The sequence below is a fragment of the Oncorhynchus mykiss genome, chromosome 19 (assembly GCF_057628025.1).
Source record: "Oncorhynchus mykiss isolate SJ-2025 chromosome 19, ASM5762802v1, whole genome shotgun sequence".
NCBI lineage: Eukaryota > Metazoa > Chordata > Actinopteri > Salmoniformes > Salmonidae > Oncorhynchus > Oncorhynchus mykiss.
Window position 1 is genome coordinate 37,922,728 of NC_143040.1, and position 27,281 is coordinate 37,950,008.

The following is a 27,281-nucleotide window of genomic DNA, read 5'->3' on the forward strand; positions in this document are numbered from 1 at the left end:
ATGGGTGTTGCCTTGATTTTTTTGGGTGTCTCTGTGTCTCCTGATTCACAGACATCCAAATATCACCCAGGTATATTTTAACGTGGCCTATTGATTAACGAGACACACTATTTGTATTTTTTATTTAGTGCTAGAATTTGCCATTTACCTTGAAACATTATCATTAGAAATTGTTTTACCTCAATGAGCCACTAGGCTATAAATACAAGCTAAGTGCAATCAAATAATAATAAAAGAAGCGAAGGCTCACCTGAACTCATATTTGAGTTGATAGTAATAGGAATTTAAGGTGAAATAATTGTTTCAATGTTTTTCAATGAGAGAGACGGTTCAAGGGATACATCCATAAATACAATTGATTAGAAGGTGGAGCTCTTTTTCACGACAAGATCTCCCCTTATATCGAAAGACTTACACGACATGACCAGAATGATGTAGACACCTGCTCATTGAACATTTCATTCCTAAATCATGGGCATTAATATGGGGTTGGTCCCCACTTTGCTGCTATAACAGCCTCCACTCTTCTGGGAAAGGCTTTCCACTAGATGTTGGAACATTGCTGCGGGGACTTGCTTCCATTCAGCCACAACAAGATTAGTGAGGTCGGGCACTGATGTTGGGCGATTAGGTCTCGCTTGCAGTCGGCGTTCCAATTCATCTCCTAAGGTGTTCGATGGGGTTGAGGTCAGGGCTCTGTGCAGGCCAGACAATTTCTTTCACACCGATATCGACAAACCATTTCTGTATGGACCTCGTTTTGTGCACAAGGGCATTGTAATGCTGAAACAGGAAAGGGCCTTCCCCAAACTGTTGCCACGAAGTTTGAAGCACAGAATCATCTAGAATGTCATTGTATGCTGTAGAATTAAGATTTCCCTTCACTGGAACTAAGGGGTCTAGCCCGAACCATGAAAAACAGCCCCAGACCATTATTCTCACTCCATCAAACTTTACAGTTGGCACTAAGTATTCAGGCAAGTAGCGTTCTCCTGCCATCCACCAAACTCCTGCCATCCGCCAAATTGTGAAGCGTGAATCATCCCTCCAGAGAATGCATTTCCACTGCTCCAGAGTCCAATGGCGACAAGCTTTACACCACTCCAGCCAAAGCTTGGCATTGCACATGGTGATCTTAGGCTTGTGTGAGCTCTAGGAGCTCAGCCATGGAAACCCATTTCATGAAGCTCCCGATGAACAGTTATTGTGCTGACGTTGCTTCCAGATGCAGTTTGGAACTCGGTAGTGAGTGTTGCAACCGAGGACAGACAATTTTTACACGCTTCCCGTTCTGCGCGCTGAGCCGCTGTTGCTCCTAGAGATTCCCACTTCACAATAACAGCACTTACAGTTGACCGGGGCAGCTCTAGCAGGGCAGAAATTTGACCAACTGACCTTTTGGAAAGGTGGCATCCTATGACGGTGCCACGTTGAAAGTCACTGCGCTCTCCAATAAGACCATTCTACTGCCAATGTTTGTCAATGGAGATTGCATGGCTGTGTGCTCGATTTTATACACCTGTCAGCAACGGGTGTGGCTGAAATAGCCGAATTCACTAATTTGAAGGGGTGTCCACATAATTTTGTATATGTAGTGTGTGCTGTCCCCTGATCTGTGCTGTTTTCCTAAAACATCTATCTTTCTTCTTCTCTGTCTACTGATTATTCATTCACATTTAGGATGACTTGCGGTATCGGACCAGAGTCAGCAGCAGTACATTATGCACTGGGTCGAGTCTGAGCCTATCCTCTGGACCAACCTCTGGCTACAACAGTGGCAACACAGCTCAGCTGAGGGATGGCAGTAGACCCTCACTGACACAGGAGGTACTGTACTAGTTTTTGAAGACATTTTTTGTTGCTTTTTTATGCCCAAAACGGGCACACTTACAGATATGTTGATTCATGTGCACTGTCCCTGAAAAACGAAATGTTACGAAGTAAAGCCTAACGGTAGACCTACTGTAAACCAAACTTAAAGTAACTGTCCAGTGAAAATCTCACTTTTTAAAAGTTCGTATTCTGTTAACTCAGACGCAAATATTGCTGTTGACACATCCTATACTTATGGCCAAAGCATAAATTGGAGGGAAAACCCCCCCACTTCAAACCCGTATCTAAAACAGACTGTTTAAAAAAGGCTTGCTATTTTCTCATAGAGGATGATGTCATCCTCCTGAGGAGGATTAGCTGGCTAATCAGTGGACACCTCGCATGAATATTTTGAATGACCGGTATTCACCCACATCATTCTGTTTTTGGAGTACGCTGACACCATTCCAACACAGTAAAGCTGCATTGTAACATACAGTACCAGTCAAACGTTTGGACACACCTACTCATTCCAGGGTTTTTATTTATTTAGACTATTTTCTACATTGTAGAAGAATAGTGAAGACATTTAAACTATGAAATAACACACATGTAGTAACCAAAAACGTGTTTAACACATCTAAATATATTTTATATTTGAGATTCTTCAAAGTAGCCACCCTTTGCCTTGATGACAGCTTTGTACACCCTTAGCATTATCTCAACCAGCTTCATGAAGTAGTCACCTGGAATGCATTTCAATTAACAGGTGTGCCTTTTTAAAAGGTAATTGGTGGAATTTATTTTCTTCTTAATGTGTTTGAGCCAATCAGCTGTAAGGTAATGGTGGTACACAGAAAATAGCCCTATTTGGTTAAAGTTTCAGCCAATCAGTTGTGTTGTGACAAGGTAGAGTTGGTAAAAGACCAAGTCCATATTATGGCAAGAACAGCTCAAATAAGCAAAGAGAAACAACAATCCAGAAAATGTCAAGAGATTTCAAGTGCAGTCGCAAAAACCATCATTCGCTATGATGAAACTGGCTCTCATGAGGACCGCCACTGGAAAGGAAGACCCAGAGTTTCCTCTGCTGCGGAGGATAAGTTCTTTAGAGTTACCAGCCTCAGAAATCGGCAATTAACTGCACCTCAGTTTGCAGCCCAAATAAATGCTTCACAGAATTCAAGTAACAGACACATCTCAACATCAACTGTTCAGAGGAGATTGTGTGAATCAGGCCTTCATGGTCGAATTGCTGCAAAGAAATCACTACTAAAGGACACCAATAAGAAGAAGAGACTTGCTTGGGCCAAGAAACACGTGCAATGGACATTAGACCAATGAAAATCTGTCTTTTGGTTTGAGTCAAAATGTGAGATTTTTGGTTCCACCCGCCGTGTCTTTGTGAGACGCAGAGTACGTGAACGGATGATCTCTGCATGTGTGGCTCCCACCGTGAAGCATGGAGGAGGAGGTGTGATGGTGTGACACTTTGCTCGTGACACTGTCTGTGATTTATTTAGAATTCAAGGCACACTTAAGCAGTATGGCTACCACAGCATTCTGCAGCAATACGCCATCCCATCTGGTTTGCACTTAGTGGGACTATCATTGGTTTTTTCAACATGTCAATGACCCAAAACACACCTCCAGGCTGTGTAAGAGCTATTTGACCAAGAAGGAGAGTGATGGAGTGCTGCATCAGATGACCTGGCCTCCACAATCACCCAATCTCAACCCAATTGAGAAGGTTTGAGATGAGTTGGACCGCAGAGTGAAGGAAAAGCAGCTAACAAGTGCTCAGCATATGTGGCAACTCCTTCAAGCATTCCAGGTGACTAGCTCATTAAGCTGGTTGAGAGAATGCCAAGAGTGTGCAAAGCTGTCATCAGGGCAAAGGGTGTCTACTTTGAAGAATCTCAAAATGGAAATATATTTAGATTTGTTTAACACTTTTTTGGTTACTACATGATTCCATATGTGTTATTTCATAGTTTTGATGTCTTCACTATTATTCTACAATGTAGAAAATAGTCTGAATAAAGAAATACCCTGGAATGAGTAGGTGTGTCCAAACATTTGACTGGTACTGTATGTAAATGTGATATTTCAGAATTGTATTTTTAATACATTTGCAAACATTTCTAAAAATCTGTTTTTGCTCTGTCATTATGTGGTATTGTGTGTAGATCCTTCCAAAAAAAATCATAATTATTTCCACAGAAGACAATAACAACAGATCAACCAGGTCTGAGTTCATGTAAAATATAATACAGATATTAGATCTAGCCTGGGCTACTTATTCATGTTCTTCAACATAAACTAGTCCCAAGCTACTACTACTACAATTGCTTAAATCTTTTGACCTGAGAACTACAACAAAAACAGTAACTAAAAAGAATGGATGTCCTGTTCAGATTAAAGTCATTGTGGGAAGTTAGTTGAATCAAGGCATTTGTAAATCGTATTTTTTTGGTTAGCTACAGTAGCTAGCTAACGTTAGCAGATAAGGCTAGCTACTTATATTTTTTTGTGATCAACTTTTTATTTAGCTTGTCATTTTTTTCAGACGGGGGGTACAGGAATAACATTCAAAATAATATTAATTCAGATATGTTCATACATTCAGTTATAATATTTGCATTTCATACTTTACGGTACATGTGGGCTGCCACTTGAAAAACAACATTAGCATCCTCCCTCCCCACCTGGAAACCATGTTTCCCACCTCTTCCCGCCCGTTAACTTTGACAGTCGTAGTTGGTTTTTGTCCCTATTTAAATCAACTACAAATAAATAAGAGTCTAAGGAATTCTCTGTGTGGTTTTTGTCTGGTCCAAGGTCACTGGGGTCCCGGATAACGGTATAAATGGGCTGAAGGTCAGGTCTCGCCCTCCCATCTGTGGTTCTCAGAGTGTGACGACCCAGCGTGCCTGGCTCTCTGCCCAAGGTAAGGATTGAGTGACTCACTACCATTACCAACAGCCGCTTTCTTCATGCACACAAGGCAGAGACAACATCTCTCCAACTTCTGATGGTCTAAAGCCTGTTTGGCAGCCTGGCATCAATTCCTTTATCAAGTCAAATCCCATTGTATTTGTCACATGTTATACAACAGGTGTAGGTAGACCTTACAGTGAAATGCTTACTTATAAGCCCTTAACCAACAATGCAGTTTTATGAAAAATAAGTGTTAAGTAAAAAATAAAAGTAAACGGAGCTTCAACTGTTTTGTTTTGGGGCATCTACATTTGCATCTTCCGCCTGGAGTCCCCCTGAGCCACTCTCTACTTCCTAATTTTCAACAAACAATTGTAATATTTTGATTACTCAAATTAACCATTAGCAGTGTTTCCTCTGAAAAATGTGTTTTTCAGTGAGGAGAAAAGGTAGCTGAATCTCAGTTATGGTGACTTTTTAAAAGGATGTTCTACTCCAAAATGAATGAAAATAGAATGATGCTGACACCCTCTAAAATAGAATTTCCACCTCCAGAAACGAGCCCAATAATATATTGGTAAAACATTGGACCATGCATGTAGACTGTGCATGGTTCATATTATCAGGTATGCTATTAGCAATAAGCATTATCACCTGTAGCCCAACTGATGCAGCATTATGGCTATAAACAAATAGGCTGAAGCATGGGGTTGCCTATCTGCATTTACCCGATTGGGCTCATCATTCGCTGGATCTAAACGTGATATTTTAACTATACCGAACAAAAAATACAAACGCAACATGTAAAGTGTTGGTCCCATGTTTCATGAGCTGAAATAAAAGATCCCAGAAATTTTCCATACACACAAAAAGCATATTTCTCTCACATTTTGTGCACAAATTTGTTTGCATCCTTGTTAGTGAGCATTTCTCACTAACTAATTCTATATCAAGAATATGGTTAAACAGCATGATCATTACATAGGTGCACCTTGTGCTGGGGGCAATCAAAAGCCACTCTAAAATGTGCAGTTTTGTCACAGAACACAATGCCACAGATGTCTTAAGTCTGAGGGAGTTTGCAATTGGCATGATGACTGCAGGAATGTCCAGCAGAGCTGTTGCCAGATCATTTAATGTTAATTTCTCTACCATAAGCTGCCACCAACGTCGTTTTAGAGAATTTGGCAGCGCATCCAACCAGCCTCACAACCGCACACCACGTGTATGGCATTGCGTGGGTGAGCAATTTACTGATGTCAACTTTGTGAACAGAGTGCCCCATGCTCGCGGTGGGGTTATGGTATGGGCAGGCATAAGCTACGGACAACAAACACATTTGCATTTTATCAATGGCAATTTGAATGAACATAGATACCATGACGAGATCCTGAAGCCCGTTGTCATGCCATTCATCTGCTGCCATCAACTCATGTATGAGCATGATAATGCACGGCCCCATGTCGCAAGGATCTGTACACAATTCCTGGAAGTTGAAAATATCCCAGTTCTTCCATAGCCTGCATACTCACCAGACATGTCACCCCTTGAGCATGTTTGGGATGCTCTGGATCGACGTGGTACGACAGCGTATTTCAGTTCCTGCCGATATCCATCAACTTCGCACAGCCATTGAAGAGGAGTAAAACATTGCACAGGCCACAATCAACAGCCTGATCAACTCTACGCTGTAACGGCTGTCTTCCTCCTCCTCCGACAAGGATCGGAGGACCAATGCGCAGCGTGGTACGTGTTCATGCTCTTTACTAAAACAATCGAACACTGAAACAAAACAATAAACGACACGTGAAATAACCAACCGAAACAGTTCTGTGTGGAACACAGACACAGAAAATAAACACCCACGAAACACAAGTGGGAAAAGGCTACCTAAGTATGATTCTCAATCAGAGACAACTAACGACACCTGCCTCTGATTGAGAACCGTACCATGCCAAACGCAAAAACACAACATAGAAAACGGAAACATAGACAAACCCACCCAACTCACGTCCTGACCATACTAAAACAAAGACATAACAAAGGAACTAAGGTCAGAACGTGACATACGCGAAGGAGATGTGTAGCTCTGTATGAGGCAAATGGTGGTCTCACCAGATACTGACTGGTTTTCTGATCCACGCCCCTGACATTTTTTTTAAGGTATCTGTGACCAACAGATGCATATTTATATGCCCACGCATGTGACTTCTATAGATTGGGGCTTAATTAATTTATTTCAATTGACTGATTTCCTCATATGAGCTGTAACTCAGTAAAATCGTGGAAATTGTTGCATGTTGCATTTATATTTTTGTTCAGTATAGTTAGCATCCTGTTGAATTTTAGGTCCCACAAAACTTGCATAAACACAGTGAATATAACGTAGGCTGACCTGTTAGGGTAACTTTGGGTGACCTGCCACCCACCTGTACTTTTCACAGAAACCACTTCATGTCACAATTCCCCCCCAACACTTTCCCTGGTTGCTACTAGTCTCGCTCAACAAAAAATGTCATCTGTCTCATCACTATGTTTTAAGTCACGACAATTATACTTTTTGTTTGTTTGTTGGTAGGTTGGTGTTTCACCCCATTTAAAACCGTTAAAGCTGTTTTCACCCGCGATTACAAGAATTGTTGTCCATTGACTGCTTGTCAGAATATGTATTTCCCTCCCGATGGCACTCGCAACTTGAATGCGCCTCGAGATGAATGATTCTCTCGAATAGAACACACAACAACAAGCCGACTAGGCAAATAGACTATTCTTCTATGTCTGTTCATTACTGGTTTTGTTTGCAAAGGAAAAGAAAAGGCGGACAGTTCCAGCATCTTCAAATGACTGCAGCGGAAACACTGCCATTCGTGTCTTCTTCTCCTGTGTCTTCTGTAGATGTACGGCTGGAGCCCGGTGTGTCAGGGTCTGACCCTCTGATGTCATCCTCACCGTCATCTCCCACCAGCCTACGCCCGCGCACAGCCTCCTTCGGCTCTGCCTCCTCTTTATCTACAGCCTATCAGGACCTCACATCCTGTCTGCTTGGCCGCGCTATGGCTGAGGTAGAATATGACGCTTCTCCATTAAAAGTAGAACGTGCTCATCCTATTTCTATGGCTTCTCCTCCTCGCCCATCCACCTGTTACACAACCTTCAGCCGTTGTTGTGGATGTACTGCATGCTCTGACCAAATCCATCAGCTGAGTAATTATGTCGTGTCAACACTATTTATGTGAACATTGTGTAGAATAAACAGCTGTGCTGTTCTCACCTGTGCCTCCAGGTGCGCTTGGCTGCTGCTGGTGACATGGGGAACCTAGTAAGGGGGAAGGCTGCTGCTGGTTGGAGGTGAGTTGCACTATGGTTTCTCCTCCTGTCATTTTCATAATCATTTGTAAAGACTTCTGAGAGAACACATGGTTAACACTCCGCATAACCCATATTATAACACAGGACAAATGCTCATACACCCTTAAGTTATAAAGCATCAGAAAGCACACCTGCAGGCTTTAAGTCAAGTGTCAGCAAAACATGTTATACGTGACTGTAGGTACACAGAAATTAGATACTATGTTTTAACTACCTCCCTGTCCTCTCTCTCTCAGGTACCAGGGGCTAGAGCGAGGTGTCCAGGCCTTCTACAAGCCCTCCTCTAGTCCGTCAGTGCACTCCTTCCTGGGGGCGGTGGAGCTAGAGAGGCCCCTGGCCAGCCTGTGGAGCATGGTCCGAGACCACTCCAAGACCCACCTGTACCACAAGGCTATCCACTCAGCCCGGACACGGCCACTAGATGACAGCACTCAGCTGGGTGAGTCTGCTGGCTGGAGTATAGCAGGGTTGAGGTCAATTCTCTATTTGAAAATGGTGAAAGCCTTCAATGCTGCTGCCCATGTTAAAACAGGCGTTTTGGCAAATGCACCTTCTTTCCATGTCGGAGTCATTCCGTTTCAGTTCAGACAAATTACTTCCAGGAAGTAAAGTGAAATTCAGAATCCAATTGTAATTTTCCTCATGCTTTTCCATGTGTTTCTCCTCAGTGTACCTGTTGACAGACCCGTCCTGCTGCCACCTCAAACAGCCCAGAGACTTCTGCTGCATCAGCACCCAGTCACGACAGGTCAGTAGGGTCAGAGGTCACAGGTCAGAAGCTACACACTTAATGGACCACTTGACTTCCAAGTCCCAACTGCTCTTTCTTACTAAGAATTGTTTTAAATGTTTAACTGCACAGCAAATTGGCCAGTGTTACCTAGTGTTGATTTTTCAGTGTAACATTTCTAGAGTTGATTCAGGTGTTAAATTAACTCTCTTAAGTGTTCAATTAACACCCATTGGTGTAAAATAACATAAGTAATGGTGGTAATAACCAGTGTTAAACAAAAACCTTGCCCATCATTATCATATTTCCCAGCATGCGCTGTTGCAGGTAGATTTTTTAAAATCTTAAAATCTATGTTTTAGCATGTACTGTACATTTATTAATTAATCTTATGCTACTCAAATATAAATTTATTTTTCTAAACTTATCCAATCTGTTACTTGGACTTATTGCACCTGTTACTGAAATGGTGGTTCCAGTTTAGATGCTTAAGGTAATTCTGAATGCAGGTTGTGGGTGAATAAAAATGTAAATTGCTGAATTTCCCCACCCTGGCTCGATTCCAATAGGAATTCTACATCATGATAACATAAATAAGCATAGGATCTCAGTTGGTGAAGGCCACAGGACTGAAAATGGATGTCTCTGTCACTAACAAATATAGTGATGAGCGGTTTCTCACTTGAAAGGCAAGGCACTAAGCAGTGTGTTCATTTAATACAGAAAAGTGTGGACCCGTGTAGACACTGTACCAGTGTGAAATTGAACACTGTCAGTGTGGATTTAACACTGGAGAATTTGCTATGTGGAATCAGGGGAACAGAGAACATCATTTCAGGGGCAATGATTCTTACTGCCCTATAGCCAGGAGTTTAAATGTTATTGTCACATACACCGGATAGGTGCAGCAAAAGGCTACATGTTTTTTTAACATGTTTATTTTTTTTACATGGTCAGGAAAAAGCCTAACTCAGTGCCCTCTTCTCTCTCCTAGGATGACCTTTGTGTGCTGGCCGTGCAGTCAGTCTTCGAGGAGTCTCTCCCTCGGCCCAGTGTGGAGGCAATCCGAGGGGAGATGTTGCCTAGCGCCTGGGTCCTTCAGCCAATCACACGCCACGGCCGAGAGGTTGTCAGGGTCATCTACCTGCTGCAGGTGAGACAGGAACCCGTGTACTGTATGTCAATGTAGAGTGGTCTGAAAAATCTATCAATCAATTCATCAAAATGATTTATCAATCTTGTTTTACATCAACAGTTCTTAAGAGCACTTCAGATGCAGATATGCTTAATGATTCCTTATGTCAATGTGGAGTCTCTCTTCCTCTCTCTTTTCTTCCTCCCCTCCCCTTCTCTTTTCCATCCCTCCCTTTGGCTCACTTTTTGTCCTCCTGTCTTTCAGGTCGACCTTGGCACTCCATCCTTCCCACAGAGGCTGTTGGGAACAGTGGCTAGGAGACAGGCTGCAGTCCTGGCAGAGCTCGATTCCCTTTTCTCTCTGTGAGACTGACAGCTGGCCAGGGTCGTGTTCATTAGTCACCAAATTGAAGAAAACTGACTGAAAAAGTGAGGGGCTATTTGGACTTGTCCAATAAGAAATAATCATTTTTGTGTTATGTTTCAAAACATTTTGCTACGGTGGGCCTTAATGAACAGGCCCCAGGTTAAAGGCCACAGATGTAACAGTGAGCACTTAGACCTATGTCCGGAATATGATCTTCTCTCTTTCAATTTGCACCTGAATTTATGTACTTGATTTTAACCTTATGAAGAGCACTGATGACATTGATTTTGTGATACGAAGGATCATGCAGCTTTTTTTATGTACATTTATTTTTATAAAAATATGTATGTCAGTACATATTTGAGTATTTTGTGTTTAAAATCGTTAATTGTAGATCTGTGTTTAATATGTATGCTTTTAGCAATCTTAATCGTATCTTGCTAAAGTTTAAGTGGTGTGGACTGGGTGTCAGGGAGGATTTGAGGGGCTGGCTCCTAGATTTGGCCCATCCAACAGATCTTACTGCGTTACTGCAACTTCTGATCAGAGAGACCCCAGGCTCCTGAAGGTTTACAATTCCCCAAAAGTTTCATAAAAACACCGATTTATATATAACGCAAAATGATGTCTCCTATTGCCCATTCCTCTATTTAATCTATCTGTACTGTGAGACTCAGTTGTACTACTTCCATAATTACTGATTTATGATACAACATGATTTGCCTCCCATTTCACAGGCCTCAGCCTCAGTCCTAACCACTATAAAGACCACTTAATGACATGATTCTTATCCTCTGAATCCTATGGTAGCGTCCCAAGGCACAGCACACTTTACCCACTCACTACCCTTAAAGCTAGAATCCTTAGTGTCCACATCCATTTTCAGACTTCCAAATGAATGATTATATACCAATTGATTCTTGAAGAGTATAACTTAGAAATGCCCCATGAGCTTAGTTCAACTGTCGTACCCCGACAAGAACCCAAAATAGAAGCTTGTTTTACTCCAATGTCTGTAAGCCATGTAGATGTAGACAGACGGTGTGTAGCCTCAACCACGTGATTAGAACTACAATGTTGACATCACGGATAGTCAGTCCTTGCATCCACAGCTCTGTCTGTGCATTTTTAGAGTGGTTACATTTCTCCAGGCCCGTCCCTCGTCTTTTTAAAATATTTTTTTGAACCAAAAACAGAAGCAGGGTGAGCACTTTTAAAGGGTTAAGAATTGTAGTCTAAAGGAAGAAAAAAATATGCAACCACTTATTTGGTGTAGCTGTAAAGCTAACACTAAGTAACATACTGTAAACTATAGCCCCAAAACCATATAAGCTGAGTCTATAGGTCCTTATCTGTTTCTTAGTCAGATTTGTGTGTACCATACTACTTTGTTTCTACTGTCTCCCAATGACAATGTTATTAGCCCTGCATATATGCAATACTGGTCATTTCACATAGAGTCATGTAGTAAACCATATGCTTTGAGGATATAATGAACAATGGGTTTTTCTCTGAACGTTGATTAACAAGACAGCACAAACAGATCTCTGACCATGCTATAATGGAAGGTGTTTCGCAATGGTGTTGGTGAGATAGAGAGAAGACATATTAGTCGGCCAATAATAGACCAAGCCTATTCATCTGTTAATTAGTTGACGCTTCAGGCAAGTCATGCACCATTTTTGAGATCCAACCTTTAAAAAGCCATATTATGTGTTTTGTTGACGGTTCAGGACATTAGTTTTGCTCTAGTTGTTGTACTGCACAGTGTCACAGGAAGAAGGTCCCCGGGGAAACCAAAGAAGAAGGAACTGATATGAAAGATCTAGTTTCCCCGGGGATAGAACAATGAAGTAGCTGACTGACAACCTTTTTGTACTGAGTTTTATTTTTATCCATATTTTTACAAGTGCCTATTATGTGACATGAATGTATAACACCATGTCAATATGTATAATTATTTTTGTTTTATTATGTTTATTTTAATAACTATATATTCTAATCCTAAAGAAATGCAAATGAGTGTGTGTTATTTTCCTATATAAACTTGACATATTTTAAAATGTGTACATACCTGCTGCAGCTTGTCACTTGTTTAGCTGTGTAAATATGAGGTATATTCATTGTAAATTGCAGGGCTGTTGTCCAGTTCCTGACTATAGCCCCTAGACTTAAACATATCCATGATGTACTAACTTAAGCCTACTCAACAGTATGTCCATGTGTATGCTGATTGTTGCCGCCCTCCAATTTATTTGTATGGTATGCAATGTTGGCCATGATCAACAATGTTTTAAATTTGACCACAATCAATGAATCATTACATTAAATAGTGGAGCGTCTACACTGTATGTACACTGCTAGAGCTTGCTGGAGTGAAGCACTGGCTTGTTTGAATGAGGACCCGGTGGGAGCAGAGTAGTGGAGGTGACATTTCTGGCGGGGGCGGAGGTTGTTATGCGTTCCAATTAGACCAGACCGACAGCCAGGCGGTGAGAGGAGGGGAGGGGGCGCACCCCACCACACAGAAGTGTGTCTATAGCTGCCATTTAAAGTCACCAGCTCATGACAGGAATGTCTGTCCCCTGCGCACGGAGATCATGTACTAGATGCGTCTACTTTATTTTTAACACATTGGATGGGTCAACCGATGGCTCACTGGCTGACGGAAATGAGAAATGAGCGTGCTGTGTGCTCGGCCGCAGCTTTTGGACCGCAAGATTTACAACCCCTTTCTCCACCTTGCCCCTCTGGCTCTCCAAGACCATTCCCTCTGTGCGGAGTCCACTGCCGTGACCAGGACCGGTGGGAAGCTTCAATGGGATTATAATTGGTTTTTAATTCGAGGGACATCAGAAGGTGTATATTTTCCTACAGGATTAAATCAAGCAAAGGTGAGTTTCTTTGATAGGGAAACGTTTCATGTAAATTCATACAGGTGAACTATTTACATTCTTAAAATGATAATGGTTATGTGTTAGATTATTATTGAGAATACTGTTTACAAATATATTTATTGACATAGTGGTCTTTCAGTGCGATTCATTTCTAAATGTAGACACCAAAGACAAATTTTGCTTACCACCTGTTGTTGCTCAATGCAAAACTTGTTGAAGGACATTCCCTTCCTTTCAAATACCACGATAGATAAACTGTTGTATCATAGGCTACATTTCAGTTTTGTATTTCTTGCTTATTGTTCTGACATATATTATTCAGATTTTATCATTTTAACTTTGAAAGGATTTAATTCGGTACTCGGTAGGCGGGTGTTTAGGTGAACTTTTGGCGCGCGCGCTATGCGGGGTCATAACGGTCTTGATGCATATTCTGCGCGCTTCTACTGACAGAAATCCAAAGGGCGCTTCGCTTGCTGCCCATCCTTTCTAGTGTTATTGGAAACATTACGTCGTTTTCAAAGAGAGGGGAGAGAGATGAAGACAAAACTATTGTCTCAAAATTGTTGACTGCTGGAGGGATACTACTTTCTTTAATCCTCTTCATACACAAGGCCACATAGAGCTCTCTCCACTCCTTGCCTTTGGCACATGGAGAATAATATAATAAAATATAATATATATTTTCTTTCCTTAAAGGGCAATTCGGTTGGTGCAAGAATACACAGACTAGGTGCTCCTCTCCACTCTAGGAGTATGTAACTGTTATATAATTTTACTTACACGCTGCACTCTACTCTACATGAGCGGGATGCAGTATTGATGCGAAACACTTTCCATACCAACTCAAGGTGTCATAAAAAATGCAATCCCAACATAAATTATATTTTCACATGACCCTCCCCTTGTAGTGTAAAATAATTGCACACCCTCCCCATCATAGAATTAACTAAAAATAATATTGACGACCACAAATAGTAACCGTGTGTTTATAAACGTGGATATAGACCACACCAGCATGCTTTTGTGGCGCAGTCGGTGCCACGCAGGGCTACCAGCCAGAAGGTTGAGGTTTCGCGGATCACCACCACCGACGAGCTCACTCTCCCTGCCTGTTTCACTAGGCCTACACCAGGATCAGAGCCAGCTGCACAAAATGGCCAGCTAGGGGGAAATAATATTTTCAACATTTTTATTCCTATTTATAACTATATAACATTTTTTTTCACCAACAGGTTTCTGTGCTTTAATCAATCAATCAGCAAAGCGTACCGACTTCGGGCGCTTTAACATCATGGTTTACGTTTTCAACACCACAATAAATAGACTATGTCAATCTCGGCAAACAGAACATACATCCCTCCCTACCTTGTAGGCCTACCCAGTACAGAAGGCTTGGCTTGACAATCTATGAATGTCATTAAACTTGTTGGTGTTTTGTAACAGATGTCTCTTTCCATTCATCAAATGTCTGCTACACAGTTTAGATTGATAGATGTAAATTGTCAGTCAAAAAATGTCCTCATTAATCTACACACAATACCCAAAAATGACTAAGCAAAACGTTTTTTTAGAATCTTTTGCTAATTTATTCAAATTAAAAAACAGAAATACCTTATTTACAAAAGTACTTGCTATGAGACTCGAAATTGAGCTCAGGTGCATCCTGTTTTCATTGATCATCATTGAGATGTTTCTACAACTTGATTGGAGTCCACCTGTGGTAAATTCAATTGATTGAACATGATTTGGAAAGTGACACACCTGTCTATATAAGTTCCCACATTTGACAGTGCATGTCAGAGTAAAAACCAAGCCATGAGGTTGAAGGAATTGTCTGTAGAGCACTGAGACAGGATTGTGTCGAGGCACAGATCTGTGGAAGGGTACCAAAATATTTCTGCAGCATTGAAGGTCTCCAAGAACACAGTAGCCTCCATCATTCTTAAATGGAAGAAGTTTGCAACCACCATGACTCTTCCTAGAACTGGCCGTCCGGCCAAACTGAGCAATTGGGGGAGAAGGGCCTTGGTCAGGGAGGTGACCAAAAACCGGATGGTCACTTTGACAGAGCTCCAGAGTTTCTCTGTGGAGATAGGAGAACCTTCCAGAAGGACAACCATCTTGGTAGCACTCCACCAATAAGGCCTTTATGGTAGAGTTGCCAGACGGAAGGAAGCCACTCCTCAGTAAAAAGCACAACAGCCCATTTGGAGTTTGCCAAAAGGCACCTAAAGGACTCTCAGACCACGAAAAGCAAGATTCTCTGGTCTGATGAAACCAAGATTGAACTCTTAAGCCTGAATGCCAAGCGTCACGTCTGGAGGAAACCTGGCACCATCCCTAACAGTGAAGCATGGTTGTGGCAGCATCATGCTGCGGGGATGTTTTTCAGCGCCAGTGACTGGGAGACCAGTCAGGATCGAGGGAAACATTGTCACGCTCGCTATCCTCAAACTCCCTGTCATAAATCGACCAAGGCGCAGCGTGCATGTAGTTCCACATCTTTTAATGAAAGTGAAACCGAAACAACCAAAAAGTAAACCGCAAAGAGCGTGACGCAACCGAGGTGCACACAAACACACACAGAAAAATAATTACCCACAAAACACAGGTGGGAAAAGGCTACCTAAGTATGGTTCTTAATCAGAGACAACGATAGACAGCTGCCTCTGATTGGGAATCATACCAGGCCAAACACAGAAATACAAAACATAGAACAAAACATAGAATGCTCACGCCCTGACCAAACCAAAATAGAGATAGTTAAAAAAGGAACTAAGGTCAGGACGTGACAAACATGAACGGCCAAAGAACAGGATTTTTTTTAATGAAAATCTGCTACAGAGCGGGGAGACGGTTCACCTTCCAACAGGACAATGACCCTAAGCACACAGCCTAGACTACGCAGAAGTGGCTGCAGGACAAGTCTCTGAATGTCCTTGAGTGGCCCAGCCAGAGCCCGGACTTGAACCCTATCGAACATCTCTGGAGAGACCTGAAAATAGCTGTGCAGCAATGAACCCCATCCAACCTGACAGAGCTTGAGAGGATCTGCAGAGAAGAATGGGAAAAATTCCCCAAATACAAGTGTGCCAAGCTTGTAGTGTCATACCCAAGAAGACTCGAGGCTGTAATCGCTGCCAAAGGTGCTTCAACAAACAATTGTGTATAAGGTCTGAATACTTACAGTACCAGTCAAAATTTTGGACACTCTACTCATTCAAGGGTTTTGTTTATTTTTTACTATTTTCTAAATTGTAGAATAATAGTGAAGACATCAAAACTATGAAATAACACATGGAATCATGTAGTAACCAAAAAAGTGTTAAACAAATATTTTTTGTATATATTTGAGATTCTTCAAAGTAGCTTGGAATTCAACAGTCTTGAAGGAGTTCCCACATATGCTGAGCAGTTGTTGGCTGCATTTTCTTCACTCTGCGGTCCAACTCATACCAAACCATCTCAATTAGGTTGAGGTTGGGTGATTGTGGAGGCCAGTTCATCAACCAATCAAGCAATCAAATGTATTTATAAAGCCCTTTTTGCATCAGCCAATGTCACAAAGTGCTGTACAGAAACCCATCTTAAAACCCCAAACAGCAAGCAATGCAGATGTAGATGCACCGTGGCTAGGAAAAACTCCCTAGGAAGAAACCTAGAGAGGAACCAGGCTTTGAGGGGTGACCAGTCATCTTCTGGCTGTGCCGGGTGGAGATTATAACAGTACATGGCCAAGATGTTCAAACGTTCATAGATGACCAGCAGGGTCAAATAATAATAATGACAGTGGTTGTAGAGGGTGCAACAGGTCCGCACCTCAGGAGTAAATGTCAGTTGGCTTTTCATAGCCTATCATTCAGTGTTAGAGACAGCAGGTGCGGTAGAGAGAGTCGAAAACAGCAGGTCCGGGACAAGGTAGCACGTTCGGTGTACAGGTCAGGGTTCCACAGCTGCAGGCAGAACAGTTGAAACTGGAGCAGCAGCACGACCAGGTGGACGGGGGACAGCAAGGAGTCACCTAGGGCTCGGGTCCTCAGAGAGAAGAAAAAGAGAAAGCGAGAGAGAGAATTAGAGGGAGCATCCTTAAATTCACACAGTTCATTTGATGCAGCACTCCATCACTCTCCTTCTCAGTTAAATAGCCTTTACACATCCTGGAAGTGTGTTTTGGGTCATTGTCCTGTTGAAAATTAAATGATAGTACAACTAAGTGCAAACCAGATGGGATGGCATATCGCTGCAGAATGCTGTGTTAGCCGTGGTGGTTAAGTGTGCCTTGAAATCTAAATAAATCACTGACAGTGTCACCAGCAAAGTGTCACCAGCAAAGCACCACCACACCTCCTCCTCCATGCTTAATGGTGGGAACCACACATGCAGAGATCGTCCTTTCACCTAATCTGCGTCTCACAAAGACACGGCGGTTGGAACCAAAAATCTAAAATTTTGATTTATCACACCAAAGAACAGATTCTCTTTAGTAGTGGTTTCTTTGCAGCAATTTGCCTGGTTCACATAGTCTTCTCTGCACAGTTGATGGGGAGATGTGTCTGTTACTTGAACTCTGTGAAGCATTTATTTAGGCTGCAATCTGAGGTGCAGTTAATTGCCGATTTATGAGGCTGCTAACGCTTAAGAACTTATCCTCTGCAGCAGAGGTAACTCTGGGTCTTCCTTTCCTGTGGCGGTCCTCATGAGAGCCAGTTTCATCATAGTGAATGATGGTTTTTGCGACTGCACTTGAAGAAACTTCTTGACATTTTCCGGAATGACTGTCTTAAAGTAATGATGGACTGCTGTTTCTCTTTGCTTATTTGAGCTGTTCTTGCCATAATATGGACTTGGTCTTTTACCAAATAGGGCTATTTTCTGTGTACCACCATTCCCTTGTCACAACACAGCTGATTGGCTCAAACACATTAAGAAGGGAAGAAATTTCACCAATGAACTTTTAACGAGGCACACCTGTTAATTGAAACGCATTCGAGGTGCCTACCTCATGAAGCTGGTTGAGAGAATGCCAAAAGTGTGCAAAGCTGTCATCAATGTAAAGGGTGGCTACTTTGAAGAATCTCAAATATAAAATATATTTTGATTTGTTTAACACTTTTTTGTTTACTAAGATTCCCTACGTGTTATTTCATAGTTTTGATGTCTTCACTGTTATTCTACAATGTAGAAAATAATTTAAAAAAAAGAAAAACCCTGGAATGAGTAGGTGTGTCCAAACTTTTGACTGGTACTGTATGTAAATGTGATATTTCATAATTGTATTTTTAGTACATTTGCCAACATTTCTAAAAACCTGTTTTTGCTCTGTCATTATGTGGTACTGTGTGTAGATCGATGAGGTAAAACAAACTATTTAATACATTTTAGAATAAGTCTGTCACGTAATCAAATGTGGAAAAAGTCAACGGGTGTAAATAGTATCCGAATGCACTGTATATACACACATTACAACGATTTTTAAAAGTGACCATGATTGTGCAATAAAGTCAGGACTTATTTCCATTGTGGTCCCTATCTTTTTTTGTATATAAATACATATAAATGACATAGATACAGACATATTACAGAGAAACAATCCCAAAAATATATACTGTTCACACATAAGGCAGCTTTTGACCTTAAAAAGTGGTTATGGTTGGTATGGCTTTGAGTTGCTGTGGTACTTTGTTCCACTCAAAAGCGCAGGTATTTAACAATGTATTCCTACCAGATAGACGCATATTTAAAACAGTGAATATTAGAGTCTCTTAGTATTTTCTTAAAACTCCATTGTTGGTTAAGGGCTTGTAAGTAAACATTTCACTGTAAGGTCTACTACACCTGTTGTATTCGGCGCATGTGACAAATACAATTTGATTTGATTTGGACACTAACAAATGAATTTTTTGTTGGATAGGTACCTGGGGGCTGAGTCAGTGATAATTCTGTGGTTCAATTTCAAGTTCAATTAATACTATTAATACTATTATTTCCACAGTCTTTCGGGTTCCCCAACTTGCAGCCTACAGGCCAATTTGTTTTATTTAATTAATTTAATTTGTCAAATGGCAGCCAATCAACATGTCACAAGAATAAGACCCTCAATATTTATTGAATGGAGCATCAAGATCATCCCCATGCACTTTTACCACCCTGTGAAGTTCATCATTATTTAACATGTAGCCTAATACAAGGTTTCCCAAACTTGGTCCTGAGGTCCTCCCTGGGTGCACATTTTGGTTTTTGCCCTAGCACCACACAGCTGATTCAAATAATCAAAGCTTGATGCTGAGTTGGTTATTTGAATCATATGTGTAGTGCTAGGGCATTAAACCAAAACGTACACCCAGGAGGAAACAAAACGTACACCCAGGGGGAAACAAAACGTGCACCCAGGGGGAAACAAAACGTACACCCAGGGGGAAACAAAACGTGCACCCAGGGGGAAACAAAACGTGCAGCCAGGAGGAAACAAAACGTACACCCAGGGGGAAACAAAACGTGCACCCAGGGGGAAACAAAACGTACACCCAGGGGGAAACAAAACGTGCACCCAGGGGGAAACAAAACGTACACCCAGGGGGAAACAAAACGTACACCCAGGGGGAAACAAAACGTACACCCAGGGGGAAACAAAACGTGCACCCAGGAGGAAACAAAACGTGCACCCAGGGGGAAACAAAACGTGCACCCAGGGGGAAACAAAACGTACACCCAGGGGGAAACAAAACGTGCACCCAGGGGGAAACAAAACGTACACCCAGGGGGAAACAAAACGTACACCCAGGGGGAAACAAAACGTACACCCAGGGGGAAACAAAACGTACACCCAGGGGGAAACAAAACGTGCACCCAGGGGGACAGGACCGAGTTTGGGAAACTCTGGCCTGATAAACTGCATTCTTTCCCAGGATGTGGTGACATTTTGTAATCCAACATGTACTTTACTTGCATAAAAAGGTTGGATGGAGACCTGGTTGATATCAAGCCATTTTGAGGATGCTGGAATGATATTTTGGACAAATGTGCGTATGCCCAGAGGAGACTTTTAAAGTAGACAAATCAGATTGAAAACATGGTGACTGGTTGTGTTTATGCCACATATACAGTGTAACACATTTCAAATGACAAATATTTAGGCTATATTGAAGCGTTCTAGGTGCGCGAGGAAAAGCCCTCGTATTGGAGAGGAGGCTTAATGCTTGCTCTGCCTGTATTGTCTCTAAACAAGATCCAATAGGGGATCATTTCCAGCTGCGTGTCTCATGTCTTCACTGTTATTTCATGCACAGTGATGCACCTGGCCTCTCCACTGCCTATCGGCTATTCATAGTTGTTATTGTGGATTCATATTGAAAATTGATGCAGCTTTGAATGCTTTTACGTGTGGTATGATTGCTAATAGCCTATTGCAAATATGTACAAATGCTCCACCTACCACTATTGTCACTATTAATAGTGGATAGTGGGCAGGATAGACAGACTGGTAGACTATATTGACCTGTGGTATAGTAAAAGTTACCTCGCAGAAAAACGTCGCGCATGAGGGTAGTACCAAAACACCTTGATATGGGGGAGGCGCATGGAAGCAGATGAAGACATTTGGCTAGGATGGAAGAAATGATATAGTACAACCTGCAAAAGAGCGAATGCAAACCTGGGAGAAAACTCTCTACCCTCCCCTGTGCCCAATAAAAAACCATACAACCCTCCCCAAAGCCCCCCAGAAGTTTGACAACCCTCCCCTATTTTGGAACACCCAATACTGTCCCTAACCTCTCCCAAGATCGCGGTCCAAACAGGGTTTAGTATTGCCGTTCTAGTAGGCTACAAATGGTATAGTAATATAATATACTGTCATGTTCATATCCTAAATTAATGAGGGTTTAACTCAATATTAAAATCAACATGAAGCCACTTGACCATTCCGTTTCAGTCATTTTTATCAGACACTCTTATTCAGAGCACGTAGGGTGAAGTACCTTGCTTAAGGGCACATCAACAGATTTCACCTAGTCAGCTCAGGAATTCAAACCAGCAACGTAATTTCAACCCCCGAATTTAAATGTGCAGATTTTTTTTACCCAAATCAAATGTCATGGTGATATTTTTTTTTGATTTCACGTTGAATTCATGACAACTCAAATGTAAATCAAAAATAGACATTGAACTGACATCTGTGCCCAGTGGGATCTTTTTATGTGAAGATTGATATGTTGTGGTAGTGTCTATGAAAAGCATATGGTGTAGTGTTGTCTCTGTCTGTGTGGCAGGTATAGTTGTGCATTAGAGGACAATCTATAGATATTAACAATCTATCAGAAGCAGGAATGACAGATCTCAGACTGTCCCCGAGTGTAGGGGAGCAAGGTAGATGATTGCCCCTCCTGTCTCTCTCTGTCACACTCTTTGATATAGCTTTTTCTTTATTCACTGTGGGGCAGCTTCCCTGGCAGTGTTTGCCTCTACCAGATTTTCACCATGCGAAGACGAGATGACACAAGACCTCACTCCAGCTGTTGCTGTTACACTTTCCCACACGTTGAGTCGCTAGTCCTCCTAACCACACCCATCTGCCATCTCTCCTTTCTCCCTCTCCACTTTCCATGCTACTCAGAAAATCCAAGAATTACAGATGGAACATTGTCTGGCTGTGTTCTCTAGTTAGTTGCCATGGTTCCTGCTCGGTTGTTTTGTGTTAGCCTTTATATTTTACACAAAGGGAGGTGTTTTTGTATTTCCATTCCCCTCTCTAGCTATCATGAAATTAATTTGAAAAGGTTTGAATAGGCGGTCTAATCACTGTTCAATCAGGATGATTTATTGAAGGTCGTATCTTGCTGAATGTACCCAGCTGGTGTTTTTGATATTATAATTGGCAAGGACTGTAATGGGGCTAAGGTTTCTGCCTCCACCTGAACTAAGCTGTGCCTGGGTAGAGGTTGCCAGTTCAGTGAAGAGGTAGTCTTTGTCCATGCCATGTAGAATCCAGAGAGGCTATGCCATGACATGTGCTCCTGTCGTCAGTTTGGCCCAGAGCAACATGGCGTCCTGGGTTTCATGCAGTTAGGCTAGTGGATTTAATGGTGTCAGCAGACGTGCACGTCACATAGCGTAGGGACATGCCTGCTCTGTTGGAGCTAGCCCAGGTTGTGTGTGCGGTGATAAGGGGATCCCCTGTGCTGCTAGTCAGTGGGTGGAGGTAGGGTTATGTCTGATAACATCCCCCTGCACGGGACTGATACAGAGATGAGGAGGAGGGAGACCTGGGCCTGAATTCACAAAGCGCCTTAGAGTATCTCTGTTCCTTACCGAGCAGATCAGTCACTCAATATAGTCTTCGCTCACAGTCGCTGTTGTCCCTGTCTGTTCCTACAGCTAGAACTGAAATGGGGAAACAATATTTTTCCCATAATGCCCCTTCATCCTGGACCATGCTTCAAAAGATAGTTAGTGAAATTAGGGAGTTAGTCCTTGCCTGTTTTTAAGACTCTGATTGACAACACTGTTTGTGATAACCGCAGCTGTTTGTAATATTCAATTGTATTCGTAACTTGTGACACGTTGTCTTTTGTTTTGCATTTTGTATGTTTTCTTTTGGTAATATTTTATGGACACGCTGCCATTTCCCTGTTTTGCCTTCTTGCCAGGTCGCCCTCGCAAAAGAGGTTCTTAACCTCAGTGGGTCTTAACCTGGTTAAATAGAGGTGAAATAAATAAAATACAATTAAAAAAAGGAAGTGCTGATCTACGATCCTCCCTCTTATTTATTATGATCTATAAAGGCTAAACTGAGTCTCGATCCACCGGGACTCACACCACTGTATACTACGTAACCACAACCAGGGCCCCTTCTCTGAATGGAAAAGAACCAGTCATCCTTTTATCTCCTTAAAACCAGAGGTTGACTTTGTCGTGTAAGGGGAGGGGAGAGGTAATGTGCATAGTGTGACTGTATCTCCACAACAAAGATGGTACAGTCACACCTCTGAACATGTGAGTAGAACTCAAAGTAATCATACCGGGTTGGACTGAATCCTTGAGATGCAGTTGAGACACAGTATGTTTCAAGTTGTATTATTTTATTCGTAAGTGCAGGATAAACATGGTATTCACCGTCCAATAAAATGCTTATATTCATTGGACTGTACAGACACATTCCCACACAATATTTAGCAGACACTCCTATCCAGAGCAAGTAGGGTTAAGTGCCTTGCTCAAGGGCACATCAACCAATTTTTTTTGTTGCCTAGTCAGCTCATGGATTCAAACCATTCACCTTTCTGTTACTGTTAGGCGACCTGCCTCCCAGCCACACTAACATGAAACCAGATGTAGCCAGCAGAAACACACAGACCCACATTTACAGTTGAAACGTTGACCGTACAGCATCACAGGACGGCGGTTTGTGCGTAACATTCATCAAGTTCCCCAGTAGAGACAGATAGGGGGTTGCCCTTCCCTTGTGTGGGGTGATAAGAGCGGCACGCTGCACTAAGATAGAGCTATCTTGGTGGCTAACCTTTACCCGCCTTTCCATACACACACACACCCCACTCTGTGACGGTTGGGGGATATGTCAGGCTCAAAATGGCCACGGCTGATGAGGGATGAGTGACTTGAGGAGTGAAGGGAACTACTTGTGATTCCTAAATAGCAGCAAAAGATTGTAAACAAAACAGTATACATTCCTAGGATGTATGTTACAGCATTTCTTCTCTTGGAATTTTTGCTTTACATTCAGAACAGTTTCTTGTCTTCCTATAGTCTGCCATCTTTTTGTTTGAAATTGTAGATTTTGGACAGGCAGTCTTTTTTTATACTAAATACTAACATATAAAGGGAGGTGTTTTTGTATTTCCATTTCCCTCTCTTCCCTAACATCATTTAACAGACACTCTTATCCAGAGTTACTTACAGTAGCAATTAGTGTTAAGTGCCTTGCTCAAGGGCTCATCGGCAGATTTGTTTCACCTAGTTGGCTCAGGGATTCAACTAAGCAACATTTCAGTTACTGGCCAAACGCTCTTAACCGCTAGGCTACTTGCCACTAGTATATTTTAGCAAGACTTCATGTAGAGGCGATTCCCTATGAAAAGCCACTGGCACAGGAGAGAGCTGTCCATAACACGTCCACAAAAATCAACTTTCCAAACGTTACTCTTTCTGGGTGAAATTCTCATTTATTGGGTATATAAAATATAAATAGCTCCAAAACACATATTCCTATAGAAGAGGTGCAGAGAGAGATGCATTCTAAAAGCTATATCTGTGACACGGTAACAACTATATGTGCTCTCCTCTCACCTGTGCTAACACTTCCTGGTCACCTGTGCTACCTATATACACAAACTGACCAGTGACCCATGACCCCAACATATAGTGCCCTCTGGTGTACAAAACAAGTAAGAATAACCATTGACAGACAACATATGCACAACACATAAACAGGTAGTCTTCTGGGTTCTTTATTTTGTTTTATGCATACACATAATACAACTATCCTACCCATAACATAATACAGATATCATACCCATACAGATATCATACCCATAACATAATACAACTATCCTACCCATAACATAATACAGATATCATACCCATAACATAATACAGATATCATACCATAACATAATACAGATATCATACCCATAACATAATACAGATATCATACCCATACAGATATCATACCCATAACATAATACAGATATCATACCCATACAGATATCATACCCATAACATAATACAGATATCATACCCATACAGATATCATACCCATAACATAATACAACTATCCTACCCATAACATAATACAGATATCATACCCATAACATAATACAGATATCATACCCATAACATAATACAGATATCATACCCATACAGATATCATACCCATAACATAATACAACTATCCTACCCATAACATAATACAGATATCATACCCATAACATAATACAGCTATCATACCCATACAGATATCATACCCATAACATAATACAGATATCATACCCATAACATAATACAGATATCATACCCATAACATAATACAGATATCATACCCATACAGATATCATACCCATAACATAATACAACTATCCTACCCATAACATAATACAGATATCATACCCATAAGATATTCTACCCATAACATAATACAGATATTCTACCCATAACATAATACAGATATCATACCCATACAGATATCATACCCATAACATAATACAGATATCATACCCATAACATAATACAGATATCATAACCATAACATAATACAACCATCCTACCCATAACATAATACAGCTATCATACCCATAACATAATACAACTCTCCTACCCATAACATAATACAGATATCATACCCATAACATAATACAGATATCATACCCATAACATAATACAGATATCATACCCATAACATAATACAGCTATCATACCCATAACATAATACAACTATCCTACCCATAACATAATACAGATATCATACCCATAACATAATACAGATATCATACCCATAACATAATACAACTATCCTACCCATAACATAATACAGATATCATACCCATAACATAATACAGCTATCCTACCCGAACATAATACAGCTATCATACCCATAACATAATATAGCTATCCTACCCATAACATAATACAATTATCCTACCCATAACATAATACAGATATCATACCCATAATATGATACAGATATCATACCCATAACATAATACAGCTATCATACACATAACATAATACAACTCTCCTACCCATAACATAATACAGATATCATACCCATACAGATATCATACCCATAACATAATACAACTATCCTACCCATAACATAATACAGATATCATACCCATAACATAATACAGATATCATACCCATAACATAATACAGCTATCATACCCATAACATAATACAACTATCCTACCCATAACATAATACAGATATCATACCCATACAGATATCATACCCATAACATAATACAACTATCCTACCCATAACATAATACAGATATCATACCCATAACATAATACAGCTATCATACCCATAACATAATACAACTATCCTACCCATAACATAATACAGATATCATACCCATAACATAATACAGATATCATACCCATAACATAATACAGATATCATACCCATACAGATATCATACCCATAACATAATACAGATATCATACCCATAACATAATACAGATATCATAACCATAACATAATACAACCATCCTACCCATAACATAATACAGATATCATACCCATAACATAATACAACTATCCTACCCATAACATAATACAGATATCATACCCAAAACATAATACAGATATCATACCCATAACATAATACAGATATCATACCCATAACATAATACAGCTATCATACCCATAACATAATACAACTATCCTACCCATAACATAATACAGATATCATACCCATAACATAATACAGATATCATACCCATAACATAATACAACTATCCTACCCATAACATAATACAGATATCATACCCATAACATAATACAGCTATCATACCCATAACATAATATAGCTATCCTACCCATAACATAATACAATTATCCTACCCATAACATAATACAGATATCATACCCATAATATGATACAGATATCATACCCATAACATAATACAGCTATCATACACATAACATAATACAACTCTCCTACCCATAACATAATACAGATATCATACCCTTACAGATATCATACCCATAACATAATACAACTATCCTACCCATAACATAATACAGATATCATACCCATAACATAATACAGATATCATACCCATAACATAATACAGCTATCATACCCATAACATAATACAACTATCCTACCCATAACATAATACAGATATCATACCCATACAGATATCATACCCATAACATAATACAACTATCCTACCCATAACATAATACAGATATCATACCCATAACATAATACAGCTATCATACCCATAACATAATACAACTATCCTACCCATAACATAATACAGATATCATACCCATACAGATATCATAC

At 40.9% G+C, this 27,281-nt stretch overlaps 2 protein-coding genes across 3 annotated transcripts in view; both read left to right on the forward strand.

The window, feature by feature from the left end:
- The window catches only part of stard9 (StAR-related lipid transfer (START) domain containing 9), a 55,395-nt gene extending 42,974 nt beyond the window's left edge, over window positions 1-12,421 (forward strand). The window contains exons 25-32 of the mRNA XM_036954602.2: window positions 1,681-1,827; window positions 4,654-4,762; window positions 7,648-7,814; window positions 8,036-8,100; window positions 8,358-8,560; window positions 8,790-8,869; window positions 9,846-10,004; window positions 10,251-12,421. Coding sequence (XP_036810497.2) covers window positions 1,681-1,827; window positions 4,654-4,762; window positions 7,648-7,814; window positions 8,036-8,100; window positions 8,358-8,560; window positions 8,790-8,869; window positions 9,846-10,004; window positions 10,251-10,352 — 1,032 coding nt within the window. The 3' untranslated portion in view covers window positions 10,353-12,421. The remainder of the gene's footprint in view (window positions 1-1,680; window positions 1,828-4,653; window positions 4,763-7,647; window positions 7,815-8,035; window positions 8,101-8,357; window positions 8,561-8,789; window positions 8,870-9,845; window positions 10,005-10,250) is intronic.
- A 253-nt stretch (window positions 12,422-12,674) lies between these two features.
- The window catches only part of sptb (spectrin, beta, erythrocytic), a 52,338-nt gene continuing 37,731 nt past the window's right edge, over window positions 12,675-27,281 (forward strand). For both annotated transcript variants that reach the window (XM_036954603.2, XM_036954604.2), the window contains exon 1: window positions 12,675-13,246. The gene's annotated coding sequence lies outside the window, so the exon portion shown is untranslated. The remainder of the gene's footprint in view (window positions 13,247-27,281) is intronic.